The sequence below is a fragment of the Pantherophis guttatus genome, chromosome 5 (genome assembly GCF_059756535.1).
Source record: "Pantherophis guttatus breed Tessera chromosome 5, ASM5975653v1, whole genome shotgun sequence".
Classification (NCBI taxonomy): domain Eukaryota; kingdom Metazoa; phylum Chordata; class Lepidosauria; order Squamata; family Colubridae; genus Pantherophis; species Pantherophis guttatus.
In genome coordinates, this window is record NC_142067.1 from 58,627,549 (window position 1) to 58,640,493 (window position 12,945).

At 35.7% G+C, this 12,945-nt stretch overlaps 1 protein-coding gene across 3 annotated transcripts in view; it reads left to right on the plus strand.

Annotated features, from left to right (window-relative positions):
- DIPK2B (divergent protein kinase domain 2B) overlaps window positions 1-12,945 on the plus strand; it is a 51,473-nt gene that overhangs the window by 23,195 nt on the left and 15,333 nt on the right. For 2 of the 3 annotated variants that reach the window (XM_087871269.1, XM_087871270.1), the window contains exon 3: window positions 6,928-7,101. The exons of the other annotated variant lie outside the window; for it this stretch is intronic. In XM_087871269.1, coding sequence (XP_087727395.1) covers window positions 6,928-7,101 — 174 coding nt within the window. The remainder of the gene's footprint in view (window positions 1-6,927; window positions 7,102-12,945) is intronic. 3 annotated transcript variants of the gene reach the window in all.

Sequence of the window (12,945 nt, forward strand, 5' to 3'; positions counted from 1 at the left end):
ATCGTCTTGTAATATATTTAATTTTATTCTCGATTTTTTCCCCTCCCATACAAATTTTGAGGTTATTTTATCCAAATTATCAAAAAATTTCTTATCCAATTTTATTGGGATCGTTTGGAATAAATAAAGGAGTCTTGGAAGTATGTTAGATTTTACTACTGCTATCCTCCCCAGAAGGGACAACTTTAGTTTCCCCCATTTATCTAAATCTTCTTTAATTTTCTGGACCAAGGGTTCGTAATTATCTTGTTTTATTGTTACAGTTCTAGCTGTCAAATGGATCCCCAAGTATTTCACCTTCTTAGTTGCCTGTAATTGTGAAACCTTTACTAATTGCTCTACTTGCTTTGCTGTCATGTTTTTTGTTATCATATTTGTTTTTTCTTTATTGATTTTTAGGCCTGCTACTCTTCCAAATTTTTCAATTTCTTTTATTAACTTGGGGGTCATTTCTATTGGGTCTTCTGCAAAAAAGACAAGGTCGTCCACAAAGGCTTGGACCTTGTACTCCTCTTTCTTAATCTTTAGCCCTTGTATCTCTTTGTTTGCCCTAATTCTAATTAATAGATTTTCTAACGTTAAAATAAAAAGCAAAGGGGATAGTGGACATCCTTGCCTTACTCCTTTATTTATTCCAAAAAATCCCGTTGGATCCCCGTTTACTAATATACATGCTTTCTAATCCTGGTATATTGATGATATCATTTTTATAAATTTGTCGCCGAAATTCATACTTTTAATTTGATGTTTCATGAATTGCCAGTTTACTTGGTCAAACGCTTTTTGTGCATCCAGAAAGATCAGGGCTATCTGTCTCTCTGAATGCACTTCATAATACTCTAAGACATCCATTACCATCCTTAAATTATTTTTTATTTGTCTTGTGGGCAGAAAACCGTTTTGGTCTTGATGTATTTTGTTTTGTAATATTTTTTTCATTCTATTGGCAATTATATTCATTAGAATCTTATAATCGGTGTTCAACAAAGAAATTGGCCTGTAATTTTTTATCAATGTGGCATCTGCCCCTTCTTTTGGTATTAGGGAGATATATGCTTCTTTCCATGTGTTTGGTAGTTTTGCCTCCGACAGGGCTTCATTATATACTTCTAATAATATTCCGTTTAATAATTCTCCGAATGTTTTGTAAAATTCTGTTGGTAAGCCATCAGTCCCCGGTGTTTTGTTATTTTTCTGTCTCTTCAATGCTTCTTTTAATTCACCCATCGTGATCTCCCTGTTTAGTAATTCTTTTTCCTCCTCTGTTAATATTTGTACCCCCTCTCCTTTTAAGTACTGTTCAATTTCCTCTGTTGTTACTGTGTCTTTCCCATACAGCCTCTGATAGTATTGAAGTATTATTTCCTTCTTTTTCTCTATGCTTTGTTGGATCTTCCCCTCATCATCTTGTAGTTTCTGGATTATTCTTTTTTCCCTTTCCTTCCTTAACCTATACGCCAACCACCTCCCTGGTTTGTTTGCGTGCTCAAAGTGATTCTGCCTTATATATTTCAAATTTAGTGCGTATTTCCCTTGTTCTAATATATTGAGCTTATGTTTTGCCGCTATCCACTTCATCCTTATTTCTTCATCACCTGGATTCCCTTGCAATTTATATTCCCAATTTTGAATTTCCTCCCGTATTTTATTATATTCTTTTTCTCTCTCCTTTCTCCTTTTTGCATTGTACGCTATTGTAAGGCCCCTTACATACGCCTTAGTGGTGTCCCATAAATTTTGTAGGGAGGTGTGTTGTTTTGTGTTTTCCTTATAGAACAATTCTAGTTCCTTTTCCATATATTTCTTATATTCTTTCTCTTTCATTACCTGTAAATTCATTATCCATCTATTTTTCTTTCTTTGGTGCCCCCTCCAAATCATCATTAATGGGTTATGATCTGCCCAATCGTTTGATAAGATTTCTACAGTTTCTATCTCTCTCATTAACATACCAGATACCCATGCCATGTCTAACCTGGACCAGGACTTATGAGGATTCGAGTAGTATGTGAAATTCTTGATTTCGGGGTTATAAAACCTCCAGCTATCTATCATGTTTAACTCTTCCACCATTTCTGTAAAAGTTCTAGGTAATATATTTTTCCTACTTTTATTTTGCTGGTCAGATTTATAATCTTTTTTAACATCCGAAATGGCATTAAAATCTCCAATTAAACATACATTTTCCATTTTTTGCTCTATGATTTTCTCATGTACTTTTTTATAAAATTCTAATTGTTTGCTATTTGGTGCATATATCGCTACCAACAATATATTTTTGAAGTCAAATTTTAACTCTACCATCACAATTCTACCTTCAGTGTCTGTATATCTTATATTACTATCTATCCCTTCCTTAATATATACCACTACTCCTCTTTTTTTTTCTTCTGCCAGTGATGCATATGTTATTCCTAATTTCTTATATTGTATGTAATTTATATCTTGTTTTCTTATGTGTACCTCCTGGAGGCATACTATATCGGACTTTTGTTTCAGAATCTTTTTGAAAATTTGGTGTCATTTAGATGGTGAGTTGAGGCCATTTACGTTTACTGATAGAATTTTTAGAGTTCTTTCCATGTCTTACTGACTTTCCTGTTGTTTCTTCTTTGCTTCTTCTAATTCCTTTTTTTTGCCTCTTGTTTGTACTCCTCCTTCCTCCTGAGTCTCTCCTTCCTCCTCTTTCCCTCCCTGTGGTGAGGTTCTTTCACGTTCCTGACTCTGATTTCCTTTAATGCTTCTTCCTCTCTCCTCTCTGCTGCCATTTGTTATCTCACTGGCCATCATTTGATCGTATAGTTCTTTTGCCTTACTCTGCGAATCCACCTTTATTTTCCTTCCCTGCCACGTTACCAACATTCCCTCAGGTATCGTCCATTTAAAAGGTATATATCTCCTGTTTAGCAACGTGGCCAGGAACCAGTAGTCTTTTCGCAAGTCTCTTATTCTCTTAGGAATTTGTTTCAGAGTTACTATTTCTTTATTCTTGTAAAGCATAGGTTCATCCTTTGTTATTTTATAAACAATATCTCTCACCTTTCTTCTCACAAATCTTATGTGTACCTCCCGTGGAAGTTTGTGTTGTCGGGCGTAGTTTGTGTGTACGCGGTACACTTCATCTAATTCATTTATTATTTCTTCCCTTTCTCTTTGGAGAGCCTCAGCTATCATCTCCGCCATTATCATTGTCAAATCTTCTTCTCTTTCTTCGGCTACATTTTGAAAACGCAGAAAAAATGCCGCCTTTTCCATCTCCAGCTGGGCTACTGTGTTCTCAAGCTCTTTATTTAATCCCGTCATTTTTATGTCCAACGCTTCCAACTTTTCTTCTGTCAATTCAGTTTTTTGTTCTATTTCTTTTATTTTTTGATCATTTCTTTGGATAATTTCTTGAATCAAGTCCATTTTTTCATCAATTTTTTGGATGTCATTTTTAACTTCCTTCTTTACCTCATCCATATCTTTCCTAGATTGTTCATGGTTTCTGGTCATGCACTCTTGCATTTTGACCATTGTTTCTTGTATTGAGATTAAAGTGGCTTGCATTGTTGGCAAACTGGATGTGCTGGATTGTTTCTCTGGTGCAAACATTCCCTCTAGAGTTTTCTGTGATACTGGTGAGGCCGATGGTCCAGCTAAAATTGATGTCGTTTTTTTCGCAGTCTTCAACGTTGTCGTGGTGGTGCTCGTCATCTCTTTCAGAATTCTATATTGTTCCACCAGTATTTTATCAACTTTCTCCCAAATCACCATCCAACTTTTATATAATTTCTTTCTTTCCCTTTCCTTTTCACTTATAGAGAATTCAATTCAATGGTCCCTCATTACTTTATCTATTTTCTTTAAGTAAGATTGCTTTAACTAATTAATTGTCTCTTATAAAATTCTTCATAAAAAAAAACAGTAAAAATATATAATATAGGTATTACAATATGTTAATATAGGTTAGTCTAAATAGCTAATTATAGATATAAATAGATATAAATAGATATAAATATAAATATATGAAAATAGATAATCATAGGCTTTGCAAAGCAATTATTTCAATTAATTCCCACTATTTCCTTCTATAACACTATAAAAGAATTTAAATAGATATAAATATAAATATATAAAAGTAAATAATCACAGGCTTTACAAAACAATTAATTCAATTGGTTCCCACTATTTCCTTCTATAGCAGTACAATTATTATGAATCCTAATTTATTATATACTATATATTGCATGTACTATTATATACTATATATTAATTTATTTATTAATAAACCCAAATACCACTATGATTCTTAATTCCGATAAATATCAATAACAAAGCAGTTATCTATATGTTGTTGTTGTTGTTGTTGTTGTTTTTTAAAAGAGGAGAGAATTATATAAGAGTAATATATTTCAATGACTTTCTATGACTTTTATAAGTCTTTTTCGTCGTAATTCCAACAAAAGAGAGGTCTTTCCTGTTCCAATATGGCGATCTCCAATCTGCACAGTCACAGTCCACAATTTATTCTTTGCCAAAATACCTCTCTCCTTCCGTTAGAGCAGCCAAAAAAAAAGGAGGATATAATAAATGTTCGTTCTCTCTAAGTCTTTAAATCTCTGTACTTCAAATCCACCTTTCCTCACCTTCGTCTTCACTGTTTAAAGTCTTCTCTGCTTGTCTCTGTCTCGTCCTCTTCCTTTCTGCTCACCTCCTCAGTTGCCGCCCCCTTGTGCTCTGAGATCTTCTTCTCCGTGCTGCCCCTCCGGAACAATTTTTTCCTCCTCGGGTTTGTGCCAAAGTATTTCAAAATACTCCAAAGTGACAATCCTTGCTTGCTCACCCTCGTCCGTTTTGCACTGTGCTCACTCCTCCGCTTCCCCCGCTGGTCTCAATCGGCTTGTCGGGCCTCCGGGCCAGCTGCGCTCGCAAGCTAGCTTCTTCCCGAGCCTGGATTGAGGGATCTTCTTGGTACGGCGGGAGATCGCACCTCTCCTCGCCGCCCCCAAAGTTTCCCCTCTCTATTCCCGATCTCTCCAAGATCGGTCTTCACCGAATAAGGCACCAAAAGCTCGGAAAACCGGCAACAGAGAGAGAGCGCTTCTCTCCTGTGCCGCCACAGCCCTACGTCACCGCCGGAAGTCGCCTGTCCATTTTTTCAAGATACTGATTACAGAACTTCAATTATCACTTCATAGCAACCAGTTGTAGGCGACAGAATAGCAATAGCAACTAGGAAGTAAAATGTGCAGTTTGGAATCAGAGTTTGACAGTTAATATGGCAAATATAAATAATCAGACATATAGAAATTGGCTCTTCATTCCTTTATACAGTAATTATACAGCTAACACAATATATCAGTGCAATTTATCATATTATTGTGGTAGCAGTCCATAATCGTTATAAATCTTTTATTATTACAGTATCACCCTTCTAACCCTGAACCAAATATTTCATGAGGGAACTTCTGCCAATCTGAAAATTTAATCAATTATTACTTGTTTCTAATATCAAACTATATACAAACTATGCAGGCAAAACTTCCTTTTCGGTGCCCTGTGTGAGTCTTGGCTGACATAGGCAAGCCTATCAAGTCTATCATGGCATAGGCAAGTCTATCAAGTTCAGAAGTGGTTTACCATTGCCTTGTATCTCTCCAAGAACCTTTATTCCTCCCTTATTGAAGAGAATCATTAACTGGTAGATGACCTGATATATTCTACTGTAGGTATGACAGGAGATCACTGTCATCTATCGCTACCTTCCCCACCTCAAGTAGACCAACAGTAGCCAAAATCCTATATCTATCTTTCTGGCCCACCACCTTTGGTGATCTTAGAAAAAGATGTGTGAAGTCTATTTAATAGAAAAATGTTCAGAAAAGCACCAGGGCCAGATGGAGTAACTCCTTCCTATTTGAAGCCCTGTGCTGAACAACTGGCCCCCCTCTTCACCCTCATCTTTAATTAATCACTAGAGATGTGTTATGTCCCCCTTGCTTCAAATACTCTACTATCATCCCGGTTCCCAAGAAACCCTTCATCAAGAAGCCAATGACTTCAGATCAGTTGCTCTGATATCTGTAGCTATGAAAACCTTTGAGAGGTTAGTGCTGGCCCACATGAAAATCATTGTAGATCCTCTGTTATACCCCTCTCAGTTTGCCTACCAAGCAAATAGATCAGAAGATGATGCTGTCAACATGGCACTGCACTACACCTTGCAACATCTTGAATCTTCAGGGATCTATGCAAAGGTCCTTTTTGTAGACTTTTGTAAAGTTTTGGGATTGGGTTGCTATCTGGCTTGCTATCATTTGGAGGAATTTCTTCCTAGTATATGTTATACCTGTTTCTCATACTCATACTTGTTTATATAGAGAAGTTAGCATGATTGCTCTTTTTATTATAATTAGTAGCAAAACACAAGCACTCTTCTATAAGTATATTTTCAATGCTTTATAGGTAGCCCTCATTTAACTATGCTAGTGGGATTGAAAATTGTCATTAAGCAAAGAGGTCATAAGTCAAAAAATCACTTGACCATGCCATTTATTGATGGCAGTTTTAGCAGTCCTGGTTGCTGTCTTTAAATGAGTACCTCACATGATCACAACTTCTGATTTCCTGTTGACTTCCCCATTAGCTTGGCCTGTGGGAAGTTGGCAAAGAAGGTTGCAAATCACTATCACATGACCAGAGGGCTGCTGCAATGGTCATAAAAATGAGGTCTGATCATAGTTACCACTTGTTCAGCACCATCATAAGTCACCAAATGAGTGGGTGTTAAAAAAGGACAATCTATATTGAATTATTAAATTACATATTTTGAGAATCTATTCCAGAATGTGCAAAAGGGAAATTAATAGCAGGCAGTCTTATTTTATCTAAGTTCTTGTGATAAAAGCAGAGAAAAGACTATACGTCTCAACATTTTTTTTATAGGGCCTTCGTACACCAATGCTTCGCTGTCCATCACAAAGATTGTTGGATCGAATAGTACGACGATATGCTGAAGTTCCAGATGCTGGTAGTGTCTACATGGACCATTTTACAGACCGGGATAAACTGCGTCTCCTCTACATGTTGTCTATTAACACTCATCCCATTATTTTACAGGTATAATGTCATCTGCTTTCATGTAATATAACTCATCCTTTGGAAGTCCCATTTCAACTCACTTTGAGGTATGAGAAAAGTTATGAATTGGTTTGATAATCCTTGTGCTAGATCCAGAATTTTTTCCTAGGGCATGAGATTCTACTCTCTTTGTGGTACTTAAGGTTAAAAATGGCTACTCATTTGCATGATTAAACCCCACCCACTTTGACTCTTGCAAAGTTCAGACCTCCCCAGGTTTGAGTGCTTAAGATACCAGATTTACAATTTTTAATATACAGCAAGTATAGTCAATTACTAGAGGCAATCAGAGTTGTAGTTCAGCAACTTTAGGGCCTCAAAGTGAGGACACCTGTGTTAAATCATGTCTATGCTCCGAGAGTTAAATGGACACCAACATTGTTTTTAATCAAATTTATTTATTTTATTTTATTGTTTAAATTTATATACCACCCTACTCCAGAAGGACTCAGGGTGGTGAACAGCCAAAAGATAAAACACACATAATACAAAATTTAAAAACAATATAAAAGCCCATTAAATAATTTGGCCCAAACAATTTAAAACACCCCTATTATTTTAAAACAAATTTAAAATTAACAATTGAAAAGGAGGTTAGGCAAGGCCAGCCTGTTGAAATAAAAAGGTCTTGAGGGCATGCGTAAGTGCGTAAGTCCGGGATCCTCCGTATCTCCGGGGGGAGCTTGTTCCAGATGGCAGGTGCCCCCACAGAGAAGGCTCTCCCCTTGGGGGCCGCCAGTCGACACTGTTTGGCCGACGGCACTCTGAGGAGCCCCTCTCTATGGGAGCGTACTGGCCGGTGAGAGGCTACTGGTGGCAGAAAGCGGTCTCGTAAGTACCCCGGTCCTAAGCCATGGAGCGCTCTAAAGATGGTAACCAAGACCTTGAAGCACACCTGGAAGACCACCGGGAGCCAGTGCAGCTCACACAGGAGAGGTGTTACATGGGAACGCCACAAATAGATGGATTTGTGCTTAAATCTGCTCTAGCTAATGTACAAGTCATATTCTATAGCAGGGTTCTCAACCTTTTCTTCACCACAGACCCCTTCAAATACCTTTTGTGGCCATGGACCCCTAAGACTTCATTAAAGATTTAAATCATAACATTTCTTCAAGCTTGCATGGACTCCCTGTGACAACATTGCAGCCCCCCAGGAGACTGCGGACCACAGATAGATAACCACTGTTCTACTCTATTCATATTCTACAACAGGGGTCCCCAACCCCTGATCTGCAGTCTGGTACTGGGCTGCGGCCCATTGGGAACTGGGCCATGCAAGCAGTGTGCTAGTGTGCAAAACTCCATTTGTGCAAGCAGCGGGCACACATGTGAAACCATTCCCTCTCCCCCCTGCTGCCACTGCTGCTGGTCCACAGAGCCAGAAAGGCTGGGGACCACTGTTCAACAACCATGCATGATTTCATGGCTCTTGCCTAGAAATGGAAATTATTAAATTGTCTGAGACCAGGCAAACTATTATCAAAGGGTCAAGGAGTCTTTTTTTTTTAAAAAAATAAATTTTTATTAGAGTATAAATATTAAAAAAAACCATAACATGACATATACACAACAAACATTTATACAACATATAAACAAAAAGAAATTATGTTTCCTTCTTAAGCATTATTTCAAAGTGACATTCTGCTTGTTATATATTTCTTCACCTCTCCTTAGTGTAATGACATTTTCTATACTGGTAATAGTTCCCCTCTAGGTTTTTTGTTTATTTCTAATTTTTAACCAATTATACCATTTATTCCATATTTTATAGTAATCTGATTATTCTCTTTCTTGTATTTCTTTGGTTAACCTATCCATTTCAGCGCATTCTAGAATTTTTTCTATTAAATCTGTTTTGTTTGGCCTTTTTTTTTTATTATTGAAAAGTTTTACAAAGAAAATTCCCCCCCCCAATATTCCCCCCACCCTTTTCCCTCCCCACCACCCCCACACACTCCACTATGGATAACATAATACTTCTAAAATAAAGTTTAACATTCATTCATAAGCTATTTGATATTTTCTTGTCTGATACTTATTTTGAATATAATCAATCCATCTTCTCCATTCCGATATGTATCTTTCTTGTGTATAGTTCTTCAGATATGCTGAAATTTTCGCCATTTCCGCTAAGTTCGCTACTTTAATGTCCCTTCTTCAATAGTAGGCAAAGAGTCCTTCTTCCAATATTGCGCTACCAACAGCCTAGCTGCTGATATTAAGTTCAAGATCAGTTTAGTCTCTAATACTGTACAATCCGTCGTTATACCAAATAAAAACAATTGAGGAGTAAATTTCAACCTTTTTTTCAGAATATTCTGCATCACCCACCAAATTTTTATCCAAAATGCCTTGATTTTCTTACAAGTCCACCATATATGATAATAAGTTGCATCATCACATTCACATCCCCAACATTTAGGTTGTAAATTCGGGTACATACATGATAATTTTTTAGGATCTAAGTGCCATCTGTAAAACATTTTATAAAAATTCTCTCTCAAATTTTGTGCTTTCGTAAATTTAACATTTCTAACCCAAATCTTTTCCCATGTTTCCATCATCACAGGTTCCTGAAAGTTTTGTGCCCATTTTATCATACAATCCTTAACCAATTCCGTTTCTGAATCTATTTCCAATAAAGCGTTATACAACCTTTTAATATGCATCTGACTTTGATCTCTAATCTGCGTTACCAGGTTTTCCTCATTTTGCATGACACCAATTTTTTGATCTTCCCTCCATCTAGCTGAAACCAAGTATAAATTATCCCTTCTTCTTTCAATACATTTAAAGATTTCAATTGCAATTTACCCCTTTCCATAAAAAGAAGCTCTTTATAGGTAATCACCTCCATTTTTTGTTCTATACTTATATTTTCTATTGCATGTCTGGGATTTGCCCATATAGGTATCTTGTAGTTTAGCTTATATTGATATTTTTTCCAAACTCTCAGCAACACATTTCTAAGTATATGACCCTTAAACACTTTATCCACTTTTTTTTCATATAACAAATAAGCCTGCCATCCATATAACAAATCATAACCTTCCATATTTAACATTCTCTCTTCAGTTAAATTAAACCAATCACTAATTTGTGATAAAACAGCTGCTTCATAGTACAATCTTAAATTGGGCATTTTAAGACCTCCTCTCTCACGTACATCCTGTATAATTTTCAGTTTCACTCTTGGTTTCTTCCCGCCCCAAATAAAGGTATTAACCCCTTTTTGCCACTCCCTCAAGTTTCCATCTCTCTTAAGCACTGATATCATTTGAAACAAAAATGATACATAGGAAATACATTTATTTTTATTACTGCTATCCTTCCCAGTAGAGATAATTGTAGCTTTTTCCAATTTTCCATTTCTTTCTGCACTTTTTGCCAAAGAACTTCATAATTGTTTTTAAATAATTTTGTATTTGAAGCTGCAATATATACTCCTAGATATTTAACCTTTTTAACTATTTCAAACCCCGTTATCCTTCCTAAATCCTCTCTTTGAGATATGGATATATTTTTAGTTATCATCTTTGTCTTATGTTGATTTACTTTAAATCCGGACACCTTACCATATTGACCTATTATGTCCAACATATGTGGAGCCGATTCTATAGGTTGAGATAAAGTAACAACCAAGTCATCTGCAAACGCTCTTAATCTGTAATCTTGCTGTCTAATTACAATCCCTTTTATTTTATCAGAGTCACGTATCTTATTCAACAAAACTTCTAAAGTTAAAATAAACAACAATGGAGACAAAGGACAGCCCTGCCTTGTACCTTTCTCAATTTTAAAAACATCTGTTAAACCTCCATTAACTATTATTTGTGCTGTTTGCTCCTGATATATTGCTCTAATTGATTGTGTAAAATACTCTCCAAAATGCATTTTTTCTATTATCTTAAACAAAAATTGCCAATTCAATCGATCAAACGCCTTCTCTGCATCCAGAAATATAAATGCTGCAGAGACCTGGTTGTTGTTTTTTCAAATATTCCAATAAATTTACAATTTTCTAGCATTATATTTCATTTGCCTCCCTTTTATAAAACCTGATTGGTCATTATGAATTGTTTGTTGCATAACTGGCATTAACCTATTCGCTAATATCTTGGCAAAAACTTTATAGTCAGTGTTCAAAAGTGATATTGGCCTAAAGTTTTCAGGTTTGGTACAATTTTGATCTTCCTTCGGGATCAGTGACACAAAAGCTGTTCTCCAAGGAGGTGGAATTGAATTTTACAAAATAATGCTCTAAGCGGTTCTACCATTTCAGACTGTAAATTCTTGTAATAAACAGCTGTTAATCCATCTGTTCCCGGAGCTTTAGCTGTTTTTAACTGTTTAATTGCTGCAATAATCTCCTCAGAGGTTATTGGCTGATTCAGCCCTTCCCTCTGTTCTAACGTTAATTCAGGAATATTCTCTTCCTTTAGGTATCTATCTATATCTATACCTTGTATTGAATCACTAGCATATAACTTTGTATAAAATTCTAAGAAAGCCTTTTTGATCATATTCTGTTGATAAACTTCCTTACCTCTAAATTCTATCTTACCAATAACTCGTGATTTCTGTTTTTTCCTCAACACATAGGCCAACCACCTGCCTGGTTTATTAGCATTACAAAATGTATTCTGTTTAGCATATTGTAAACTAGTTGCCACTTGATCAGCTATTAACATATTAAATTGCTCTCGTAGTATATTTATTTCTTATCTCCTGGATTAAGTATGAGTAATTGTTCTTTCTTTTTTATTGCCTCCTCTATCTCTTTCCGCTTCTTTTGTTGTTTTGATCTATGTTTATTATTCATATATATTAAAGTTCCCCTCATATAAGCCTTACTTGCATCCCAAACCATTTTCATAGAAGTACCCTTATGCATATTATTGGCAAAAAAATTCTTTCATTTGTTTTTTAAGCTCATTCACATTTTCTTCATATCTAAATAAATTTTCATTTAGCCTCCAAGACCTCCTTTCTCCCCTCTCCTGTTCCAGTTCCACCCAAACTGGACTATGATCAGTTAGAGTTCTTGGACATATCTTCGTCTTCTTCACCCTAGAAATAAAATCATTTGTAATTAGTATGAAATCAATCCTAGAAAAGGATTGATGTCTATCAGAAAAAAAAGGAAAGTCTCTCTCCTCAACATTGCGTTCTCTCCAAATATCTCTCAATTCCATATCTTCCATCATATCAAAAAAGGATTTAGGTAATTTCGCACGTGTTGAAATCTTTGATAAAGTTTTTTTATCTTTCTGTGTATCTATTACTCCATTCCAATCACCCATTAAGATAAAAGATTTATAGTCCCATTGTATTATTTTAGTGTGTAAAAATTTATAAAACTTATCTTGTTGTTGATTTGGAGCATATATTGCAATTAAAAGCATTTTTCCAGTCTGAGTTAATAATTCAATTGCAATATATCTTCCTTGAATATCTGCCTCAATTAAATTAGCTGATAATCCTTTCTTTATATATATAACTAGCCCATTTTTCTTCTCTGGTGCTGATGCCACAAAGTGTGTACCTAATCTTGAATTTATCAAATATTTTTGGTCTGATAATCTAATATGTGTTTCTTGCAGACAAATAACATCATTCTTAAATTGTTTCAAATAATGAAAAGCTTTCTTTCTTTTTTGTGGTGAATTTAAACCATTAACATTCCAAGATACGAATTTAGTTGCCATCTTTGGCCTTTCGAAGCTTTAAGAGCATCAGCTGAACATCCTCCTCCACCTTACTCTTTGGCCTAGCCCCCCCCCCCACTCCTTCTGTTTTTTGAACTTCTTGAGGTAAATC